The 23598-nt window shown below is 52.8% G+C and overlaps 2 protein-coding genes across 5 annotated transcripts in view; both read left to right on the forward strand.

Annotated features, from left to right (window-relative positions):
• POMT2 (protein O-mannosyltransferase 2) overlaps window positions 1–18937 on the forward strand; it is a 53546-nt gene extending 34609 nt beyond the window's left edge. The window contains exons 12-22 of one of the 4 annotated variants that reach the window (XR_009536723.1): window positions 1170–1248; window positions 2629–2780; window positions 3226–3317; window positions 4401–4477; window positions 7642–7713; window positions 7996–8055; window positions 8147–8252; window positions 9092–9232; window positions 9407–9521; window positions 10370–11277; window positions 18884–18937. Coding sequence is in view for 1 of the 4 variants with exons in the window: in XM_060128837.1 (XP_059984820.1) it covers window positions 1170–1248; window positions 2629–2780; window positions 3226–3317; window positions 4401–4477; window positions 7642–7713; window positions 7996–8055; window positions 8147–8252; window positions 9092–9232; window positions 9407–9521; window positions 10370–10475 (1000 nt within the window). In the remaining 3 variants the exon portion in view is untranslated. Of the gene's footprint in view, window positions 1–1169; window positions 1249–2628; window positions 2781–3225; window positions 3318–4400; window positions 4478–7641; window positions 7714–7995; window positions 8056–8146; window positions 8253–9091; window positions 9233–9406; window positions 9522–10369; window positions 13004–18883 lie in introns of those variants that run through there. The other 3 variants (XR_009536709.1, XR_009536705.1, XM_060128837.1) reach the window with 3 other exon arrangements.
• Window positions 17199–21318, forward strand: NGB (neuroglobin). The gene is made up of 4 exons (XM_060129344.1): window positions 17199–17330; window positions 18884–18995; window positions 19618–19737; window positions 21139–21318. Exons 1-4 carry the CDS (start codon window positions 17242–17244, stop codon window positions 21271–21273), a joined length of 456 nt encoding a protein of 151 aa, XP_059985327.1. The 5' UTR covers window positions 17199–17241; the 3' UTR covers window positions 21274–21318.
• The last annotated feature ends 2280 nt before the right edge of the window (window positions 21319–23598 follow it).

A 23598-nucleotide genomic window follows, 5' to 3' on the forward strand; every position in this document is an offset into this window, starting at 1 on the left:
AAGTTTTAAAGTCAAAGCTCTAGGCTCACCCGAAGTGGTAAATTATTGGATCTTCCCCAAAGTTTGTAACCCCCAAAGGCTTAGGGTTAGGATAAATCCGCCCTATCTACTGGTACCTATATCCAGAGTGTGTTTGGGAGAGCAGGGCGGGGGGTGAGGTTGGTAGGGACACTAAATCTGGTTCCTAAGAAGCTGTAATTACCAGTTGATCTTCACATGGATTTGCAACCCAAATTCATTTCACCTGGATGGTCTCAAAATCTTCAGGCCATGAATTTAAATGAACATGGTCCTAAGACTGTGGTAATGTTCCCTAGGTGCCTGGCTAAAAGCAAATGTTAATTCTCTTTTGGGAAATACATGGTTATCTATTCCTATAAATAGTTTTTCAGTGACAGTGAATAGTACACAGTAAAAAATAACTAAGCACACAAGGAAATAGGGCACCATGTGCAAGAATGAACAGGAAAAATAGGCAACAGAAGCAGCCCTGCAAAAATTTCATATGAATTGTCAGATACAGTATTTTTTTTTTAATCAGGGATTTTTTTAATATACATATAGAAAAGCTATGAGCAGTGTTTTTTCCCTAGTCAGTAAGATTATGGATACTTAAAATTTTAATTTAATTTTTTAAAATAAATTAAAATTTATTAACTAAATTTTATTTTTGCAAATTTCCAATATTTTTATAATGAACATTGATTACTTATTATGGATAAAAGTAAGGATTATTACAAAAAGCACAAAGTAAACAAAATCTAAATGAAACCCTCCACTTCCCCCACAGGTCCCTACTTTGTAAAACTGGTGATAGGAGTAGAAAGCATAGATGGTAGGGAGGAAGTTTACCTATCTCAGGCATACATAGATTACAAATTTTAATTTTCTTCTCCCTAAACCTGCCTCTTAAGTCAGGCTAGCTTGCCTCAAAGCCACCAATGTGTTCAGTCATCCCCCTGCCCCCCACCTGAAGTTGTGGGGTGAACAGGAAGTGAAGCCCCTTTCTTGGCATATGGTCCAGTACTCCTCGCGATACGTTGGATTTAATGGTTTGGATTCTAATTTTTCTTATCCAAACAGATGACTCTGAGTAGCCTTGGTAAAAGAAGAAACATTGCACATCTCTTTTCTTCAGGATAGTGGCACTTCTCTCTTTTAATTTCTAGGACTTCTCGGAACTTGCACAGTCACTATCACGAGGCCCCCCTGACCCGGAAGCACTATCAGGTCACAGGCTATGGCATAGTAAGTGAGCCACTCGAGTGTCAGCAGGATGTCAAAAACTGTGGGGCCTGGCTCAGGGCCATGTGGTGGAACACATCCTCCCCAGAATTCTGGAATGTTCCTAACGATTGGCTGCACAGGGACTCTTAACATTTAGGAACTTTCTGGCTAGGCTTTTTGCTGTGGGAAAGGCAGCCTATGAAGTCTATTTGTTTCCATCTCTTGCCTCCCATAATTACCATGCCATTTTTATGTTCTGACACTTAATAAATGTCAAATATGAATACTGTAAGGGTCCCTTTTAAAATCATATTATACTTAGAAGCCACAGGGCCACAATATGACCCCAGATGAATATACAAGTTTATCCTTTGCCAGATTCCAAATTCTCATTGGCTTTATTTTTTTATTTTTATTTTTTTTGCGGTACGCGGGCCTCTCACTGCCGCGGCCTCTCCCGTTGCAGAGCACAGGCTCCAGACGCGCAGGCTCAGCGGCCATGGCTCACAGGCCCAGCTGCTCCGCGGCATGTGGGATCCTCCCGGACCGGGGCATGAACCCATGTCCCCTGCATCGGCAGGCGGACTCTCAACCACTGCGCCACCAGGGAAGCCCTCATTGGCTTTATTTTTAAGGATTACTTCCCTGTTCCACAGAGGGATATTGTCCCCATTGCTTTGGATTTTTACTGCCTTGGGGTGATGCAGTTAATAGAGGAAGCTCTATGAGTATTTATGGCTTGGGGAGTAATTTGAAAACAGAAACAACTAGTGGGAAAGTAGATTTATGACTATCTGTTACGTTCCCTTCCAAGGGCTTTGGTGCTTCAGTAAAGATTCTGGGGTCCTTAAGGTGGAATTCCCAACCCTCTTTCTATTTGCTCATCCCACATTATACTAGAGCCAAGACTCTGAACTTCATCTTTTTCTGGTGAGCATTTCCTGAGGAGAATTAGACACAACTGTCTTAATTTCCACAGTACGATATCTGGGCCAGACCTTTCTTCGATGAGTGAGTGTCCCCATGGCCACCAGTAATGGACGCAAATAGCCCAAATTTATTTCTGTTGGCACATGGTGATGTCTTGAGTTTAGTTTAAGGGCAAAAACATTTATTTAGAACTTAAACTCTAGTTCTATAAAGTGAAGAATTAGACTTAAGGTTCGAGGAATTATACTACTTTTCTTGGTTGTAATCGCGAGTGCTGGGACAATGGCAGTCACTTGGTATATTTCTATGGCCCTCTCGTTCCCTTTCCCACCTCAGTCATTTAGGCCAGTTTGGTCTTTGGCCAAACTGTAACATGATGGCATCTGAAAGGGTGACCATCTCCCTTTTCTGATACGTCTTCTCTAAAGTCATCTTACTTTCTTTGTATTTTTTTCTTGATTTATGTGGCAGAATGGGACAGGAGACTCAAATGACTTCTGGAGGATTGAGGTTGTAAACAGAAAATTTGGAAACCGAATCAAAGTGCTGAGAAGTCGAATTCGCCTCATCCATCTGGTGACAGGTTGTGTCCTGGGCTCCTCGGGAAAGGTCCTGCCCAAGTGGTGAGTCTCTGGGGTTTTGATGTCCCATTAGTGGCTCATGCTTTTCCTTTCACACTACGAGGATACCCAAAACTTCCATTTCGCAGGGGTCGATGTTCACCTCAGGTTTGCTTTTTCTTTGTGGTGAATGGAGGGAGGAAAGGCATCAGGAGTTTTATGGAGCCCAGAGCTCCAGAGTTCCTCTGGTGTTTCGTGTGTTGTAATAGTTGAGCATTTGTACATCTGGCTTGTGATAACTCTCTGGATCTATGTCTCTTTCTAAACTGGGAATATTGTGTGCTCGACTCCTCCTAGGACAGTTGTGGAATATAAAAGTGTGAGGCTGAAAACAGCATGGCCACTGGGTTGGAAAGAGAGGGGCGCCGTAGATTGAAGAGCAGTTGGCAGTGTTACTCTCCGGTGGGTTTCAGGTCTTCTGAGAGACATCTGTGACTACTTTTCACAGGGGCTGGGAGCAGTTGGAAGTCACCTGCACTCCATACCTAAAGGAAACCCTCAACTCCATCTGGAATGTGGAAGACCATATCAATCCCAAATGTGAGTGAGGCCATGTCCTGGGCTGGCTCTGAAGGGAACATTTCTAAGTAACTCTCATCTTAGGAAAAGAAACCTTTACAGACTCTGCTGCCACTTTATCTTATTGTTGCCATTTTCTTCCTTTTTTAAACCTAATCTCTTCATATGAATTGTCTAGATAGGGAGCTCCTTTTTTCTCCCCACCCACTCAAACTTCCCATCCTCTTTAAACTCCTCTCCCTAAAGTGACCTATGACCTCACTCGGGGCCAGAGCTGGTTGTCTCTGGTCACTTTCCTTGCCTCCCACTGGATATGACTCTCTTGCCGCCTATAATGCAGGTCCATCTGCTTGCCTCCTGGGCTATTCTATCCCCTCTGTGGTTACCTCCCCACCCTCAAGGCTTAGAGCAGGCCGGTTCTTTCCCTTTCTGCCCCTGTGTAGGCTCCTCCCCTCCCCACATCCAGCCCAGGCTTTTACAGAAAGCAATGGCCGCAGCCCTTGATCTGAGCCCCATATTTATACTACCAGGCTCCAACTGACATTTCCACTCCCGCGTCATCTTCAACTCAACGAGTGTCTGGATTCATCATCTGTCCTCTTAAGCTACCCCCTTCGCACTTCTGCTTGATTTCTCCTCTTCATGCTTCCCATTTCATTCTTTTTACCACCTAATTTAACCAACCAGCTAATTAACTAAGTAATTAAACAGCTCTTTGTTTAGATGCTGGGAGCCATGTGGGGCCCTGGGGACGCCTTGGTGAATGAGACAGGCTCGGTCCCTGTCCTCACAGCCCTGCCTCGTGGGGGAGCAGCATTTGAGGGAGCGGCATCATGAAGGCTGATGGTGCCGAGGGCTGTGGGAGCTCCGGGGCCAGGGCTTTTCGTCTGTTGCCATTGCCTCCCTCAGAATATCTGCTGAGTGCTTAATACGTGCTCAGTGAATGATCAAGAATCCTTCTGTCTCCTCAACACTCTCACCTGCTGGCTAGCTTGTCAGGAAGGCTACACTCAGACCCTGACAGCAGTGTGGATACCATGGACAGACAGCCATGAGGAGCGGGTGTGTGAGAAAGGTTTACACCTCTGTCATTCCTTTTTCTAGTGCCAAACATCAGCCTGGACGTGCTGCAGCCCAGTTTTCCTGAGATAATGCTGGAGGCCCACATGGTGATGATCCGGGTACTGTGGCCCCTTCCCATTTGGCGGCTTCTCTAAGAGCTCTTGGGCATCCACAGATTTGGATCATGGATCAGTAACCTTGGTATAGACCCACTGCCCCCTTGTGGAGGACTTAGTGTCTTCACCTATACTGGCTTACTTGGTCTTCAAAGGCATTGAATGGTGGTGGCGATGATGGTGACGGTAATGATGATGAACACTTATGTAGCTCTTATGTGCCAGGCACGACTCTAAGCACTGCACATATATTAACTTAATACTTATTACAGTCCTCCAGAGATTATCGTTCCCAGTTTACAGATGAGGGAATTGAGGCACAGAGGTTAAGGAACTTGCCCAGGGTCACACAGCTAAATGTAAGAGGTGGATCCAGGCCTTCAGAGTCAGTGCTAGTTACCACTACACTCCTCTGCCTCTAAGTGAGTCTCACATCTGTTGAAGTGGCAGAGCTCCTGAAAATCATAGTGCTCTTGGTTGAAAATCATGAGACACTGATAGGTGATTCCATCATATGAAATTAGGATTAGTTAGGATGAACAGCTAATTTGAGTGTGTTGTTTATATGCAGCATAAAATCCCAACCAAGAGCCCACTCAGGTTCCCAGACAGAAACAAACTGTTTAGGGGGCATGGTTGATTCATTTTAAGGTTTTAAAGACTCGTCGTTTGTACTGTCTATCGTTAGTAGCTGACAGCTGACATCAAAGGTTTAAGAACAATTGAGAGAAGAAATCTTTAAATTGAGAAAGTTCTACCTAGTAGCTTAAAGTTTCCCCTGTGAATTGGAAAAACCCTGATGCGGTTTTGATGTTGAGGGGGAAACCTCTTTACTTTGGCTTCTGGAAAACCGGTGTTCTGCAGGAACGATGTTTAAGAATCACGGTATCTCAAGCCAGGTTCGTGTATCTGTGCAGGATTGCAGAGAGGTGCAGCAGTTGTTATTTTTCCCCTGGTGAGCCATTGTCAATTGTTCTTTCCTGGAAGTGATTATGTAAGCAGTACTCAGTAAATATAGTTGACTTATTTCAACAGATTAAATTTAAAAATTCAAATTTTGTCATTTCTGCACATTGGGAGGTGATGAGTTGACAATAAGCAATCTCTGGGTACCTTCTTCTCTGACTCTCTGTTTGTAGCTGTCACTCTGGCCTGATGACATAGTTCTTTTGAATATGTGCCTGTCGGTCAAAATATCATTTTAGATCCGGGTAGAATTTTAAGACTAAGTCTAAATAAATAGTCTCGTTTTTTCTTTCATTATCTGAGAGGTAGAATCAAAGAAGAAAAGGGACCTAAGGAACCTTTCTTATTCAACTGATGTAGAGTCAGGATGGGGAGAGAGATCAAAATTGTCTGGACTATAGAAACTGCAGGGGACAGGGCTTCTGCTATCTGAGCAGAGGGCCTAAGACCTGGGCGGAGAAGGCTGCCCAGCCTGCTGAGGTTAGCTGAAATAAGCCCACTAGGCGTTAAGCACAGAGAACAATGTGCAGATACACATGCCTATAATGGTTACAGATTTTCCTTCCTTCTGTTTCTTGGTTTACTAAAGGAGCTGGATTTCTTAAGAGTTTAATGTGTAGGATGCCCTTGGCTTGGTATAGCTCTGGCTGGAGTGCCTGGGTTTGGGACTGGACTGGACTGGTTGAAGGAATTGATTGCCCTCAGCAGCTGCTCTGGGGTCCAGAATGATTCATTCTTCATTCCAAGGCCCTTCAGATGGCCATGATGGTTCAGGGGCTGTGCAGCTGACCCCTTTGGGCGTGACACCCCACTGGCTCTTTTAACCCTGGAGGACCAATCCAACCACTGTAGGGAGGCCTGCAAATGATTCTCAAGACCTCAAGGAGTTGGGTTAGTAAGGCACTGGGTTCTGGTTCACTGAACCAGACCTGGATCTTTCTTGGGCTAGGCCAGTGGTTCTCAACAAAGGGCGATTTTTGTCTCTGAGGGGATATTTAACAATGACTGGAGACATTTTTGGCTGGCATCATGGAGGGCTAGGAATGCTTCTGGCATCTAGTGAGTAGAGGCCAGGGATGCTAAACACCCTACATGGCACAGGCCAGCTCACACCAGAGACTTCTCCAGCCCCAAATGTCAATAGTGCCGAGGTGGAGAAACCCCAGCCTAACTCCTAGCACCTCACTCCCCTTCTCGGGAATGACTTCTCAGTCTGTCCTGATGATGAGGCTGACGCCATCCTGCTGGGTAGGATCCAGGATTCTGCTCCTTTTCCTTCTTGTTTCAGCAAAGGCCTGCTTTTGCCATTTAGAGACAGGTTGTTGGGTATTCTTGGCTGTTGGACTAAATGGGCTGTGTCTGGGTCCTTCAGGCTAAAGTGTGCATTCTCAACCAGAGCGATATCGCTCCCAGGGGGCAAAACGTATTCTTGGAGGGTGGGAAAAAGAAAAAAAAGCCCTTAACTTTTTAATGTATAAAGCACAGGTATTCCTGCATTATGTAAACAGATATACAGAATAGCTATGGTATTAAAGTGTCATTAGGGGACTTATTGTGGTGATTGTTTTGCAATATATACAAATATTAAATCATTATGTTGTATATCTGAAACTAATATGTTATATATCAATTATACCTCAATAAAAATTTCTTTAAAATGTCATGGCGGGGGAGTGTTTAGGGAATAGATGTCTTAAAAAGGTTGAGGGGGGGCAGACAATAATGGGGAAAAAACGCTGAGAAACATTAGGCTAAAGTAACTTTTTAAAAGTCCAGGAACTTAGAGTTTCTGGGTTTGTGTTTGAGATTGGCCTTCCAAGGGAACAAGTGAGTCAGCCCTGATTTTCTGTGCCCCACCTCATCCTCTTGACACCTTATCCTTGGCCTGGAGACGGATATGTATTTTGTGCCTGTGGGAAACAAGTCTCTCATTCCTCTTTCTCTCGAGCAGAGAGGGTCTGAATGGACTGTCTTTGCTGGGACATGGAGGCTTGCTTGTTGGGAAAAGTAAGTCAGTTTTTGTAAGCAGGTGGGCAGTGACTGAGAATGAGCACCTGATTCTTCCCTGCAAGGGAAGGGGAGGGGAGAGGAGAGAGGGTTTCTCTTGACACCTGGCCACACATCAGATCCCCATCCCTCACGTTCCTGTCGGCCTTCTAGAGCTCTGCTTTGACTAGCTTTTCTTTGCCACTTTCCTGCAGGGGAACAATGGCCTCAAACCCAAAGACAACGAGTTCACGTCCAAACCCTGGCACTGGCCTATCAACTATCAGGTAGGGCCCGAGGCAAGAAAGAGGGCGTTGAGATTTGGTGGATGTGGGGTGCACTGGGGGCGCAGGGCGCGGCCTCGCCTGGCTCGGGGTGGCCAGAGGCGGGCTCTGTCTTCTGCCCCGATTCGGATCAGCCTTCCCAGGGAGCTCCCATAGAAGGCGCCCACTCCGAGCCTCCCGTCAGGGCTCCCTGTCTACGAAGGGTGACCCGTCTTCCTCCTCCTGGAACTCGTGCGGCTGGGAGGAGCTGAGCTCTGGGCCAGCAGCGTGTCCTCTGCTCCACAGGGCCTGCGCTTCTCAGGGATCAATGACACCGACTTCCGAGTGTATCTGCTCGGCAACCCGGTGAGTGCCCGCGCACCGCGCTTTGGGCCCTGAGCTGTGCCCGTGGAGAGCTGCTGCTTTCTCTCACCCTCCTGTTCTCGTTTCCCTGCAGGTGGTTTGGTGGCTGAATCTGCTGAGCATCGCCCTCTACCTGCTCTCAGGGAGCATCTTTGCTGTGTCTCTGCAGAGAGGGGCACGTCTGTCCGCCGAGGTTGAAGGTCAGGTCCCTGGGCTCTCCTACCCTCCCACCTAGCAGTCAGGAGGGCGCCTGCACTCGGGGAGGGCCCGCCTGCTGATGGCCCTTCCTTTGCCTTTCCCTCCCCTTCTTCCCTCCTCTTTTGCTTTTTGGAACTCAGTCACCAAAAGCCCAGTGCTGTGTTAAACACTACATCCTCCCAACAACCCTATAAAGTAGAGTTTATTACTCCTGCTTTATGGATTAGGAAATCAAGGCACAAAGAGGTTAGGAAACTTGTCCCAGTAAGGGATAGAACTGAGGTTCACACCCAAGCGGACTGAGTTCACAGCCTTCACTTTTGACCTCTATGCTCTATGCAGAGCTTCCCACCTTTTCTCTTCTGCCCCTTCCTCGTCCCATGGCCCTGTCCTCTAGTCACGTAGAGAGCAGCCCCCAGGCCGTGGGCCACAGCATCTGAAACATTCACACAGGCTCTCTCTGCCTCTGCAGCTCCGCGTCTGAACAGACATAGTCCCCGACCGCCCCCTCTCCCACCTCCGTCCTTACCTCTGCCCGCACCTCTGCCCCGTCTGCTGCTGCAAAGACCTGCATGACAGCAGAGATATGGGAGCTGGAGCTGGAGGCCAGGCTGCCTGCTGCTGGGGTTTGGCGCCCCTGCCGTGGGTGCCGAGGCCTCCCTGGGCCGGGTAGCAAGCAGTTGCTCCTCTCCTGCCAGCTGCTGTAGGATTGTTCAGCTTGGGCAGAGGAGAGAAGGAAGGCTTATGCAAGTCACACAGCAAGGAAGGGGCAGAGCTGGGCTAGACCAGGCTCTCTGCCCCCTCCCTGTCGGCTGACCGGGCTGTGCTGCTTGGGGTCCAGGGCTGTCCCAGGTCCTGCTGCAAGGAGGCGGGCAGCTCCTCCTGGGCTGGATGATGCATTACTTCCCGTTCTTCCTGATGGGCCGGATCCTCTACTTCCACCACTACTTCCCCGCCATGCTCTTCTCCAGCATGCTGACAGGTCAGTGCTGCCCTCCTGGGCCTGGGGAATGAGGGCGGGGCCGGGGAGGAGGCCACCATGGAGCGTCCGTGCTGGGGGGAGCCCTCTGCTTCCCTGACCATGGGGGATCTGTCTGCTGCCTCCCCAGAAGGCATCCTCTGCCAGACCGGTGCGAGGTTTCTCTTCCTTCCATAGGCCTTCTGTGGGACACACTCCTGCGGCTCTGTGCCTGGAGCCTGGCCTCCTTTTCTCTGGCTGGGCACGTACACACGCTGGGAATCCTGAGCCTGCTCCTGGGAATTGCCTACAGGTGAGCACCCCCTGCACCTTGCATTGCTGCCCCCCAGCACTGAGGCCTCAGTCCCAGGTGCGTTTTAGAACCCCCTGGCATGCTTTTGAAGCACACTGGTGTCCGGCTCCATCTCCAGAGGTTCTGATTCAGTTGAGCCCAATTTGGATCCTGTGGTCCAGCCACAGTTTTTAAAGCTCCCCACGTGACCCGAATGTGCAGCCAGACGGGCGAAGCACGGGCTACCTCTCTGCATTCTTTCCTCTTGCCACTGGCTCCCAGCTTATGGACCACTCCGGCTCACGTGGGAGGGCGCCCCTCTTTAGTCACGTGGCTCCCAGCCAGAACAGCTCTCAGTGGGGTGAGGGAGCGGGTGGTGGAGGGGCGCCCGGGCTGTGGTGCGGCTCAGAATGGCTAGGAGGGGGTGTCGTTTGGTAAGCCGCCCTCTTCCCCACCTCGCAGGCCTCACAGATCCGCGCTGAGAATCACTGGCCTTTAGGGGCGGCGGGGCAACATAAAAGCCTGAGCAGGGAATCGGGGGCCTGAGGCCCGGGAGCATTTCCACATTTTAACAAAAGGTCTGGACCAAACAGTCCATGACCAGACCCTGGACTTCTCTGTCTCCTGGGCCTCTTGGGAAGAGCCCTTTCCCTCACTGGCATTAAGCCAGCCTCTTCAAGTTCACAGCCTCTGGTATGGCCAGGTGGCAAACTCACGCAGACATGGTGACCAAAAGGGGTGGGTCTTGTAGGTAGAGAGGGTCCGATGAGCCCTGGCAGGAGGAGCTGAATCTCATGGGTCTGCAGGGCACCTCGCCTCCACTGAGGCGGCAGGGCGCCCACTGCCTCCCCCTGGGTTCTCTCCCTCAGCTTCTACCTCTTCCATCCTCTGGCGTATGGGATGGTTGGTCCGCTAGCCCAGGACCCCCGAAGTCCGATGGCAGGACTAAGGTGGCTGGAATCATGGGACTTTTGAGGCCACTGCAAGGACTCCAGCCTGGGTCCAGGACCTTCCTGGGGACAGCCAGCTGGGGAGCCAGTCCCTGGACCCTCCCAGCTGTGGAGGAAGCTGCCTGAGGAGCCCGCGGAATTCTGCCACCTGCCAGGACCACGCCCTGGGAGCATACCCAGAGTGTAAGCCACTAGAGAGGGCCATGGCTCTGCTCTAACCACAGCCGTTCCTCCGCTGGGGCTGGCTCAGCAACAGGCGGCACATCTCTCAGGCCCGTTTCCCCAAGTCTGCAGCATGAGGAGGGATGAGTGTGCAAGAGGGTGGGTGTGAGCGTGTGGGGGAGTGTGCGTGTGAGGGTGCGTGTGTCCGTATACCTGCGGAAGGTAGACCGTGACTGTGGACAGCTGAGTGTCATAAACTCTAAGAAGTCGTCCAGGGCTACAGTAGTATTCTCTGGGGGTTTTTTCACACTGGATTTGGTTTGTAAGATTCATCAAAAATTCTCAGACCTCCAAGAAGACTGAAAGCACTGACCCCACCTTGGGATGTCACCAAGGGCAGAGCAGATGGTATCGTCACGGCTGTGCTGCCCTCCTTCCCACAAATAAGCAAATACAGCTGAGGCCCCTGAGCTGGAGGGCCCGCCTCCCAGCTGCTTCCCCACGTGGCTGCCGGGAAGTCTCCTCCGTGGCCGCAGGCGGCTGGACTTCTGCCTGCGATGTGCGCAGAGGACTGGGCCCCAGAGCGAGGCAGCTGAGGACTCACCAGCCCTGTTGGCCGTCCTCAGCCCTCGGTTCCTCGCTGTCTGAGAACGTCACGTCACGAGGTTGGTGGGAGGGGTGGCACCCTGTCCTTGGCTACTGTGTGTTCTCAGGCCCTGTGAGCCAGAGGTGATTTCTGGCTGCCCATCCCTTACCCTCTGCGTCCAGCCTGACTGTGAGGGTGGGCCCGATGCATTCTCCTGATTGCAGGGAGCCTTTGGGGCCCCTCTCTTAGCAGCTGAGGTGGATGTGTGGCAGCGCAGGGATGGGTATGGTGCTGGGCTGGGGTCCCAGCAGGGCGTCGGGGTGTGGGCTGCCTTGGCCTTTCCGGGCTGGTGTTCCTGTCACTCACTAAGCTTTCCCCAGTTTTACTTCTCTAGTCCTCCCCTGCTGACAGCCCCCTCCCTTTCACTTCATTTCATTTCCCTTACTCTGTGTCATTGTCTCACCAATCTCTTTTTCCCCAAAGACCCAGAGCACCTAGAAATACCTTGGAGCTTCTCCTCTCTACCACTCTGAAGCCCAAGCAGGAAGCTCAGAGCTGTTCCTTTTACTTCCTCCCCATATGAAAGAGATAAAGAAAACCCTTGGGTTAGCACTGAACAAACCCAAGGCCAGTCCTTCAGCCGGCCTCCCAGTGCATGACAAAATATTCTTTTGTCTCAGAGAACTGTCATGCTTCAAGGTTTAATGGTGCATCTCTGCCACCCTCCATCTTCCCTCCTCTGTAGCCCCCACCAGCTCTGACAGGGTCAGAGCTCTTTAGAGCATCTTTGCTAGGCGGTTGCCACGGAGACTGGAAATTGGTCCCAAGGACAGGCTGCGCTACGTACTGGGTGGTGGGGAGGGAAGCTTCTGGCCATGCTCGGACGTTCAGACCAACCATCATTAAAGTTAATAGAGGAAATGCAGCAATGTCAAAGGCAAGGCAGGTTCGTTAATTAGATCTGGGGCCTGATGACCTCCCTTTCCCAGGGCTGCAGCCCTTTTGACTTCCCCCAGCAGGAAGCGCTGCCGGGTGCTGAGTCTGGGCTGCTTGCTTAATTGAATTTCTGGAAGGGAAGGAGAACTGGGATGGAGAACCTCCCGCTCTCCCCTCCTCCTCCGCTTCTCCCTTTCTCTCCCCCAGGCCAATTTCGTTTCTTCTGAGCTGGGTGGGGGCAGCCATCTTGGTGGGCTCTCCTGGAGGTGGAATTCAGGAACCTGTGCTTGGCTCTTAGCAAAGAACAACGGCCCCACGATGACAACCGGAAGGTGGCTGATGTTCCCTTGTGCCTTATTTCCTAATAGGAACTTGTTGGAAGGGAGGTGCTCTGAAGGCAGCCACTCTGAGTGAGGGTGAGGAAGGAGAAAGCTCAGCCGGCTTCCTGCCCATCCCTCCCTCCTAATTTGGCCACACTGGGGACAAAAGTTTCCTTTGTCTCTTACACTGCTTTCCAAAGATGCAGAAGAACTGTCCGCCCACTCCCTCCTCTTCTTCCTTGCCCAGACTGGCAGACACTTCTCTGGGGACAAGGCCGCATGGGTTGATGCAGCTTCAGGTACTCAGGTTCTGTTGTTGGAAGATGCTGAGGAGAGGGGCTGTCGTGGTGGTGCTCTGAATATGGGCTCCAGCCCCCAGGAGCAGGCAGAATGTGACACGCCCCACAGACTTGCTGGCGGAGGAAGGAGACGTTTGTTAGCTCAACCTCCAGCCGACTTCTTGAACCACATTTTATATTAAAAAAAACTTTCCATAGATAATCAGAGGCCGTTTACTTTTGTAATAAATAGCACTTATTTTGAACGCCATGTTGTTCTTGTTGTACTTAATTGAACCTGACTTGCCCTCTGGCTCCCAGAAAGAAGAGAAGAATGTTTTGAGTGCAGGAACCATTCCATTGTGTCTGGAGTCTAAGGCCATTCTAATTCCAGCAGAGGCCCTGGGCTAGGCAGGCGAGCCTGATTACACCAGGGAACATTTAGGCCCTCTCATGGATAAGGTTACTTGAGTAATGTTGGTTGTTATTGTGGTTTATTTAAACTTATTCTAAAATAAGTAGGAAGCCGGACCTTTTTCTCTTTTAACCTCTTCACACAAGTATAGAAAGGAATGAGAGAGAGAGTAACGGTTGTCCACTTCTGAGACAGCTGAGTGGCCCAGCATGGTAGCAGCAATGTCCATTCTGCTTACAAAGAGGCCCCCATCTTTTTTGTTTTGTTTTATTTTGGTTTGGTTTTTTTGCTTGTTTGGTTGGTTTTTGGCCGTACCATGCGGCCTGCGGGATCTTAGTTCCCTGACTAGGGATCAAACCCGTGCCCCCTGCATTGGAAGCACGGAGTCCTAGCCACTGGACCGCCAGGGAAGTCCTAGAGGCCCCCATCTTGACAGGGGTCACCTGTTATCAGGAGTCATGTTAAGGGTCCAAAGGAGGTAAGAGCTGACATGTTTTAGACAGAAGCTGAGGGAGGAGAGGAGTCCACTGCATTGTGAAACTGGGGATCTTCTGGGCTGTCTGACCAACCTCCTTCTTAGGACCAAGAGTAGCTGGAGGTGGAGAGGGGATCGTGCAGATCCTCAGGAGACGGAACTGCCGCGGACAGGAAGGTTAGAGAAGGACCAAATGCTGCTTGACGCACAGCTTAGCTTACCAGCTCATGATGCGTCTGTGACACTGAATCCTCATAAAGGCCCAGTGAAGTCCGTGCTGTTTTTGTCCCCATTCCACCCAGGAGAGATTCAGTTAATTGCCTGGTTAGTAAATAGCAGAGCCAGGACTAGGTGCCGAGTTGGGCTTTTTCTGCTTCTCCAGCCTGGTCCTGGGACTAGGAGCGCCTGCCCAGGACAACCTGGATCCCCTGCGGAAAAGGCTTAGATCAGCACGTTCCTTTGTACCTTCTGCCTAAAGCATTGATAGCTCATCCAGGGCCCAGTGTTTCCTGGTGCACCCAGACCCTGATTTGTAGTATATGCCAATTTTCATGGTGTATATACTCCACCATGGCCTCTTTCAGGCTACCAGCCTGATGTTCCTGAATGAGAAGCCGGAAAGGTGAGCACAGTTGGCTGTCACAAGCCATCTGAGAGCCAACTCTGACACACCTGTGACCCAGACCCAGTGGCCCGGGCTTGGTCTGAACTTTGGGCACAGCTCTTGGGCACAGTCCGTTAGCGTGAGGAAGGCAGTGGAGCACGGAGGCCCACTGGAGGGGCCAGGGTCAGTCCAGAGGTCAAATCCTGGCCCTACCATGGATTAGCTACGTGACCTCGGGCCAGTTACTCAGCTTCATTGCCTCCGTTTCCTCAGCAGTAAAACAGGCTATAATAGATAGGGTCTACTTCGCAGAGTTATTATGAGAATGAAAAAAGTTTGCAAAGTCCCTTGCACAGTGTCTGGACATGGATGCCCAATAAAGGCTAGCCCTATACTGTTGGTGATAAGTCGGCCTCAGTGACAGCACTGGCTCTAGAACAGCACTTGAACCCTCTCCTCGATTAGAACCTCCTGCCCAAGTTGTGGCCAGATGCCAGGGAGGGGAGCTCCGGTGACTTTCCCCCAGCCCCTCAAATGTGGAGTCAGACCCTCTGTCTCCTGGCTGGAAAACACCACGCTGACTGCTTAGACCCAGCCAGGTTCTTGGGCCTTTTCACTAAGGGGAGTGGAGACTGGAGTGCACTCAGCTCTCTCCTCCTACCTCCTGGCTCTAGAAAGGCAGAGTGAGTGCTGGCTTCACCACTTACTAGCTAAGGCCATCAACTCAGTAACCTATCAGACTCCAGACCCTGCCCAAAGGAGAAAACAGGCAGGGAGGGTCCTGAGTGTAGACTGTTGGCAGGAAGTGCAAACTGGGTGGCGTGGGAAGCCTTAGACAAGCCAGGTGGCCTGGAGCACTGGGCATCTGGGCACTGAAAGGTAAAGGTCGCCAGAGATATATACGTGGTTTTCTCCTGTGACCTGCTGACCTGGCTGCAGGGCCATGGGACACCAACCTGGGAGTCCAATCCCTGAGCACCCCGGCCTTCTCCCTTCAGCCCCCAGGCCCTTTGTGTTCTCACTTGGGGATCTCCTGGACTCCTTAGGACACAAGCCAGGCTGCCTTACAACTCTGCTCCCTTGCTCCAGGCCAGAGCCCCCCAAGATGCGGGGAGGGATGGGGAAGAGAGGAATAGGGTCATATTCCTATATTATTAGCTAAATTCCTAATAGCTCTAAACTCTCGAGTCCCTGGAAGAGGGAGGGCAGCGGGATGGTCACCGGGCTCGGCTGGGAGCAAGAAAGAGGAGTTCGCTGAGGCCCTCAGTCCTGACGGGGGACCAGCAGGAGAAGTTCTAGAAGGCAAAGATTCAACACTTCAGGCCTAGCACAGGGTTGGGCACGGAGCCTCAGCCTGTTCGTGACCCAAGGCCCCAGCACACTCACCTTGTACCCAGGGACCGGAGGCGGGCTGAGAGGCTCCTGGAGACCTCTCTCCCAACCCCTCCATACAGCTTAGGAAACGGAAAAAGAGAGGTGGGCAGACTGAGAGGAGACAGGCTCAGAGACTTGACATAATGAAAGGTAAATGAGGGTCTTGCTCTTCAAAACCTGGGCCACTGGAACTGGGCTGGGGCCTGAGGAACTTTCATGCTTGAAAGAGAAAGGTTTAGGACTTCCCCGGTGGCGCAGTGGTTAAGAATCTGCCTGCCAGTGCAGGGGACACGCGTTCGAGCCCTGGTCCGAGAAGATCCCACATGCCGTGGAGCAACTAAGCCCGTGCACCACAACTACTGAGCCTGCGCTCTAGAGCCCACGAGCCACAACTACTGAGCACACGTGCCACAACTATTGAAGCCTGCACGCCTAGATCCCATGCTCCGCAACAAGAGAAGCCACTGTTGTGAGAAGCCCACGCACCGCAACAAAGAGTAGGCCCTGCTTGCCGCGACTACAGAAATCCCTTGTGCAGCAACGAAAACCCAATGCAGCCAAAATAAATAAATAAATTTATATTTTAAAAAAAAGAAAGAGGTTTAGGTCTAATTGACTTCACACCCTGAATGGCAAACATGAGATCCTGTATCCTGAACTTCAAATTAAAGAAATAAATAGTACTTCTATCTAAACATTTACAAAAGTCTATTAAAAATTGCTGAATGGTAGAATGTTCTAGCGTAACTCCCTTAATGTCCAAGTAGTGGAATGCTCACAGCTGCTGCACCCAAGACCCCACCCTGGCCAAGCAGAGCTGGGTTTAGAACCTGAGCTGACAAATTTCTAAAGATGGCAGCTGACAGATTTCTCAAGAAAACCCAGGCCTGGCTGGAAACGGCTGTGGTCTTGGCCCTGTCCCTAAAGCTGAGAGTCCTGGTGGTCCCCAAATGTCACAGGGTGCCTCAGTCATACCCAGAACTGGGGCAGACCTCCTCCCCCCGTTCCCTGGCTTCTGCCTTGTCACACAGGTAGGCGCCCTGGCATTCTCTGGCCCACCTTGGGGCATAAGGAAGGGGACCCTGTACCAAGGGATCAGATGCCTCCAGGCAGTGTTTGAGTGGGGCTCTTGGAGAGGCGGCTCTCGCAGAGCTTACCTAAGACGATCAAATTGAACTCCTTGCCCTAACTAGGGAGTGTCACCAGATGAGAAACTGAGGTCCCAAGAGGCTCGACGATTTCTGCAAAGCTCTGAAGCCCGGTCGTTTCCCAGGCCACCGGGTCATCCCCGGCCGGAGCCAGTTGCCCAGAGATGCGCGTCCTTACGGACGAGAGGAGGGCGGGGGCGCGGTTGCTTTAAAGCGCCCCAGCCCGGGTGGCGGGGGGCGGGGCGCTCTCGGAGCCGTGGGGTGCAGGGCGCAGCGGCCGGAGCGGGGTCCCTGGAAGCGCCAGGGGGCAGGCCCGGCGGGGGCTCCTCCACCTGGGCGGGGAAGGAGCGGTTGCAGGACCCCGCCCGGCCGAGGCGCGGGGGCCGTAGGAGGTGCCGACTGGCCGCGTCGCCGCGGAGATGGCGCGGCACGTGCGGTGACGGTGCCCGCGCCCCGAGGGTCCCAGCCTAGCGCCCCGCGTCCCCGGGTGAGCATGGAGCGCCCGGAACCCGAGCTGATCCGGCAGAGCTGGCGGGAGGTGAGCCGCAGCCCGCTGGAGCATGGCACCGTCCTGTTCGCCAGGTGAGGGCGGCCCGAGCGCCCCCGGGGTGCGGGTACTGGGGTGCCTCGCCAGGAATGGGTTCGAGGCGGCTGAGCTGGCGCCGGAGGAGGGAAACTAGCCCGCTGCTGGGCGCTGGGGCGCCTCCAGATGTGCGCCAGAGGAGCGGCGCAGGGCGACGGATGGCGCGGCCCCTGCTGCTCTTCCCGCGGCGGTGGCCCGTCTTGCCAGCCAGCACGCCCCGCTCTCTATGGGGCTCTCTGGGTGCCGGACAGGGTCCGCTCCAGCGGACCACCTTCTACTTGGGCCAGCGGCCTCCGGCCCCCACGCTGCACCCCCTCCCTGGCTGTGTGCCTCCTGAGTGGTCTTTTCTTGGGTGGTGACTGCAGGGGTGCCCACTGCTGCCCATACGGGTAGACTGGGGTGTCCCGAGGGCTTGTGTGGGGAGGGTGTACTGGGCGCCTGGCCTGCAAAGCACAGGGTCTGGGCCCCAGAAGTGTGAGCTTCCAGCAACAGGAGAATAAACCTTTCTGAGGAAAGGACTGGGCTAGGACCAGAGGACTGCCAGGGAAGGGATGACAGATGCCCAATTCTCACCACTAGAGAGAGGGGTAAGGGGGTGTGCAGACCCCAAAGGGGAAGCGGAGGCCAGTCTTCAACCGCAGCTTGAGGGTGTCTAGGTAACCCCTCTGCCATCACCAAAGAGGCAATGCTACCTCACCATGGTTTTTCAGGAGCCTTGGCTCCCTAAGCCAGCCCAGAACTTCTGAAGAGGCTTTCGCAAAACCTCCCCCAAACAAAAAGGGAATACATTTGCAGAGTTACACAAAACCCCAGGGGCTTTCCCAGATGTGGCTGAGAGCTTCTGCTTGTGCCTCCCAGCTTTCCCCAAACCCAGTGTTTTCTCAGGAACCCTCTGTGGCTCTGCTACTCCTAAGCTGTGTGACCTTAGGCAAGTTACTTAACCTCTCTGGGCTTCTGTTTCCTCCTCTATAAACTTGGGATAACAGTTACACCCACTGCTTAGGATTGTGAGGAATACATGAGTTAACCACGTGTAAAGTACTCAATTCTCAGTAAGTGTAAGGGGTTCTATATACTATAATTATCATTGCTGGCCCAAGCCCCCTTGGGCATGATGACATTGGGAGGTTCTGACCCAAGAATGGGAGGGAGGGAGAGGGATAGAGGCAGAGAGGGGGGTGGGTGGGGAGAGAGGGGGAGATAGGGAGACAGAGAGGTTTTCTTTTCTCCACCGTGGACTCCAGGCTTCCTGTTTGAGAACCCCTTCCTGTCCCAGTCCACACCCCTCAGTGGTTTATGCAGGGGCTACCCTATGCCAGGTCGTATGAGAGGCCTGGGGACACATTGTTTTTTCCAGGATGCCACTTCCAGGTTGTGGAAGAGGTGAGAGAGGGGCACCGGCAAAGCTGGCCAAGGGGTGCGTGCTAGGTTGGAGGGTGTGCTATAGTTCACAGCCAAGGCTCTGCCCACCCTCTCCTGCTGCTGGGCAGCCAGGGCCCACGGAGCCTGCAGGGGCAACACCCCAGGGCTGACACCGGGCCTCCACCCACAGGCTGTTTGACCTGGAGCCGGACCTGCTGCCCCTCTTCCAGTACAACTGCCGCCAGTTCTCCAGCCCGGAGGACTGCCTCTCTTCCCCTGAGTTCCTGGACCACATCAGGAAGGTGAGGGGTGGGCGGAGCACCTTCCTGGGAGAGAACGAGGAAGTCGGGAGAGTTACTTCATTTCCTGCCCCAGCCCTGGTCTTAGCCCCTCCTTCTGCTCCCTCCTGTCAGAGGCATCTGCCCCTTTCCCTTTGCGCTGAGCTGGGCAGAGTTTGGGGCACCCGAGTCAGCCTCCTCCCCCAAGCTGTTCTCAGCCAGCTGCTCCCAGCTCTGCCATTTGCCCTTGGCCTTGTCCCCTGGCTCCTGTAGGTGGTGTTGGCGCTGATCCATCAGGGGCCATCTGCCTGTGAAAACCAAGCTGGGGTTTTCTTAGAGGCTGGCGACTCTCACAGGGCCTCCGTGTCCCCTCGTCCCAGGAGGACAACACTGTCCAGCAGGTGTTTTTAGGGCTTTGAGCCCCTCAGAAGAGAGCAGCTTCCTCCATGGTGTAACATTAGTAGTTTGGCCACCATATGTTGAGCGCCTACTGTATGCAGACGCAGGCTGCCTTTTGTCTCTGATACTGGAAAACTGAGGGTCCTCTCTTCCTTCTGGTTGGGACCCCCAGGTTCTGGATTATGGTTGTGAGTGGGGATGGGGAGTTGCTCTGGTCTCTCTTTCACCACCACCTTGGCCTTGGCAGGTGATGCTCGTGATCGATGCTGCGGTGACCAATGTGGAGGACCTGTCCTCGCTGGAGGAGTACCTTGCCAGCCTGGGCAGGAAGCACCGGGCAGTGGGTGTGAAGCTCAGCTCCTTCTCGGTGGGTAAAGGGGCTCTTTCTCTCTCCAAAGCTCCTGGCCTGAGGCCACCACTCTCTCCCAGGTCTCTCCTATCCACCTGTTCATCCTTCCCACTCCTATACCCTCAGATGACCGGGGCTGGGGCCTGCACTGTTATGTACTTGCTGTGTGACCCTGGCACTGCCTTGACCTCTCTGAGCCTCCAATTTTTCTTCTCTGGTATGGTTTCCCTTAGAACCACAGGAAGTGAAGGAGCCTTTGGGATTAGCTGGTCTGCTCAGTTTTATATTGCTGTGTATGAAACCATCCCAGAACAGCCTGGCTTAAAACAATGATTTCTGATTTCTCTGGGCTCAGTTGAGCGGTTCTTCTGTTCCACGTGCTGTGGCTGGAGCCACGCGTGCACTGCATTCAGCTGGGAGCTCAGTTGGGGCTGGAATGTCCAAGATGGCCTGTCATCCTTTGGGATCTCTCTCCGTGTGGCCTCTTATTGCTCAATAGTCTAGCTGAGATTCTTTACAGAGTGGCACCTGAGTTTCGAGAGGGAGTGTTTCAAGAGGACAAGCCAGCCTCTGCATGCTAATGTCCCATTTGCCAAAGCCAGTCACATGGATGAGCCCAGTGTCAAGGGTGTGAATCCTTGAGGTGTGGCTCACTGGGGACCCTGACCTGACAGCCTACCACACAGTCACCTTGCCAGACGTACGCACCTTGAGGAAGGCACTGAGTTTGTCTTGTCATTTTCTCCATCCCCAGCACTAGCACAGTATCTGGTATTTAGTGCATATTCAGTAAATATTTGTGGAATAAATAAACTGTATTTTATAATTACTAATAAAACATGAGAACCATTATTATTGCTGAAGACTTACTGTGTGTAGATGCTGTGCTAAGAGCTTTTCATAGATGATCTCATTTAATCATCCCAACAATCTGATGAGTTGGAAGTGTTACACTCCCTGTTTTACTGATGAAGCATCTGAGGCTCAGAGAGGTTACCTAACTTGCTCAAGGTCACACAGCTCATAAGTAGTAGAGTCAGAAAGTGAACTCAGGTTCATCTCAGGTTGCAGAGCCTGGACTCTTAACATCATGACTGCTGTCTTGCAGAGGAGGAAACAGGCCTGGAGGCAATGACTTTGCTTGGTCTGAGCTGGAGGTCCCAGGCAATGCCTCGTCTCCACTCACGGGGTGGTTGTGAGGCTGGGAGTGGAGTGAAATGCTTTGTTCACTTTAAAGCCTCACCTTTAAGGTGTACACAAGGATTGGGGCAGAATCCTGCTCAGGAAGCATGGACCCCCGTGCAGGAGAGAAGAAAAGCCCAGGAGTCCTTACCAGCCCCAAGCCTCAGTTTTCTCACCTGTGGAATGAGGGCACGCCTTCCTGCCTTTGGGAATGACAGGTGCCCCTTGCCTCTGCAGACGGTGGGTGAGTCCCTGCTCTACATGCTGGAGAAGTGCCTGGGCCCTGCCTTCACACCAGCCATGCGGGCTGCCTGGAGCCAGCTCTACGGAGCCGTGGTACAGGCCATGAGTCGTGGCTGGGATGGCGATTAAGAGGCAGCCCTGCCCAGCGGCCTCCACCTGGTGGCCCCTGACGGTCTGTGTCTACCTGTTGGTCTGTGTCCATTGTAGCCCAGGCTCCCTTAGGCCTCCCTGCATCATGGTCCTTGTCCCCTGGGCCATGCCAGCGAGGTGATGGAGCAGGGCTGCGTCTCAGTCTCCCTCACCCCCAACTGCAGACAGCGTGGCTTTTCCTTAGAAAGGGGCCTTCGGATTTCCTTGAATTTCCAGTAGCTTCCTCCCTGCCGGCCTTCTTTCCTCTGCAGCCTCCCCTCTTCTTCCAGGAGGAGGAGCAGCGTTTTGGTAGCAGAGGTGGCACGGACCCAGAGGGTATGGGGTTTGAGGGAATGGGCTTTTCTGTCACCCTCCCTTCCCAGGCGAGCCTGGGCCAAGCAGGGCAGTGGCGCGGCTGAGCTTCGGGCAGCTTCCCAGCTTGCCTGCCTTCAGTGCTTTTCTCTCCCAGGGGTGTTTGCTTTTCACAAGGAAAGAGGTGGGATAGCTTCAGCCTTCATGGTGGAATCACGGGCAGCAGGAGCAGGGGGCCAGGAGAGCTGCTGAGGACGGGAGACCTGGCTCCGTGATGGGGCTTATCTGCCCACTCACGTGCCACCCGACAGAGTAGTTTTTCTTTTGTAGTGTCTGGTGGGAGCGCCCCTATTATCACTCTGTAAGAACCAGCCAGCCAGCCAGGGTGGGGTGAGGCTGCGGAAGGGCAAGGAAGGAGGAGGGCTTCATTCCCAAGAGACCTGACTCCCAGCGGCTCTTGGTCACCCCGGACCCCGTCAGACACTGAGTCTCATTTCCCTCACCAGCCTTTCTGCCTCTGCCCATACCGATGTCAGGTCCACAGACCCCCGTATTTAATACCTGCTGTGTGCCTGTAGTTAGCTGGATGGATAGAAGACAAAGCTGCAGGAGAGGCCCCCTGCCCTCGCCCCGAGCTGTCTCCACTTTTATCTTCTGCTGTGTGCTGTGGTTGTATAAACTTATGAGAAATAAACCTATTTTGTGTGCCCCTCTGACCCGCTGGGACTGGTGTTTTCTTTGGTGTTGGCTTGTGGCCAGATGAAGATGCAGGGCGGTGGATGTAGGACAGGGTGGGAGGATGGGTTCAGCAGGGCCAAGGCCAGAGTGGGTGGAAAAGTAGGAAAAGGTGTGGGGAAGCCAGTGGCCGAGATGGAGCCGGGGTCTGTGGTGGAAACTGACTGGCAGGGTACACAACTGGACTACATTTCCCAGCGTCCCTTGCATTTAGGTGGGACATGTGACTGAGTTCTGGCCAATGGAATGTGTGGACATGTATACCACTTCCAGACCTGGTCCCCACAAACTCCTGCATGCCCCTCTGTGCTCTGTCATCCTTCCACCAGCTTGATGCAGACCTCACAGTGACCTTGAACGTGGCAGAGTCACAGGTGGAAGGAGCTGGGTCCCTGAATCACTGCTTGGAGGAGAGCACCCACTAATCGGAAGTGCCTTGCAGGGTCCAAGTACTTCTCCAGCATGTAGAGCAGGGGCTCACCGATTTTGAATTTTACAGGAAAGAGACATAAACTTCTACTGTGTTTGTGCCATTGTACATTTGGGGGTTGGTTTGTTACAACATATACCCACACTAGTCCAGAGTCTGAAGCAGTTCACTGCTCAGGGGTCTGGGAGCCCACCTGCTGGTGGACAAGGTGAGGCCCGGGATCGAATGGATTAGGTGCCAGGACAGCAGCACCAAATCTTGCAGTGTTTCCGAGGCAAGTTTCTAGATCCTCTTGGCAGGGGTAGGTGCCAATCCCAGGGAGGTCTTTTTAAGGAGACTAAACGTGATAACCCGGGGTGCACATTGGAGTTGAAGAGCAGGTGTGAGTGTGAGTGTGTGTGTGGGTGTGTGGTTATGAGGAGCATGCAGACAACGGTAGAGACATAGCCAGGGGCACAGGGAGCGAGTGACTTTAAGAGCGGGCTTCCTCCGAGCAGGCTTGGGCTTAACCCGCCACGTGCTCCTGGCCTCCTAGGGGTGGGGTCCTGGAGCTGGGCTGTGAATGGCTGGAGGGACTGCACCCAGGCCAGCTACCCACACCCCGAGGTCCGGTTTTCTCAGCCCAGACCAATGCCACTGGCACCAGCAGAGCCTCCCTAGCTCCAGCTGGGGCCTCATTTTTGTTGAGCTCAGGGGGCCAGGCCTGCCAGGCTGTGGGACTGCAGATGTTGGGGCTGGAGCGTGTTAGGAGTGCTTTTCCCACTGGGGCATCAAAAGTATCTTTTTCTTGTGCCCACACAGGCTCCAGTGAGGAGGCCTCCTCTGCTGTGTGACCAAACAGCAGCTCA

Source organism: Lagenorhynchus albirostris, chromosome 1, assembly GCF_949774975.1.
Source record: "Lagenorhynchus albirostris chromosome 1, mLagAlb1.1, whole genome shotgun sequence".
NCBI lineage: Eukaryota > Metazoa > Chordata > Mammalia > Artiodactyla > Delphinidae > Lagenorhynchus > Lagenorhynchus albirostris.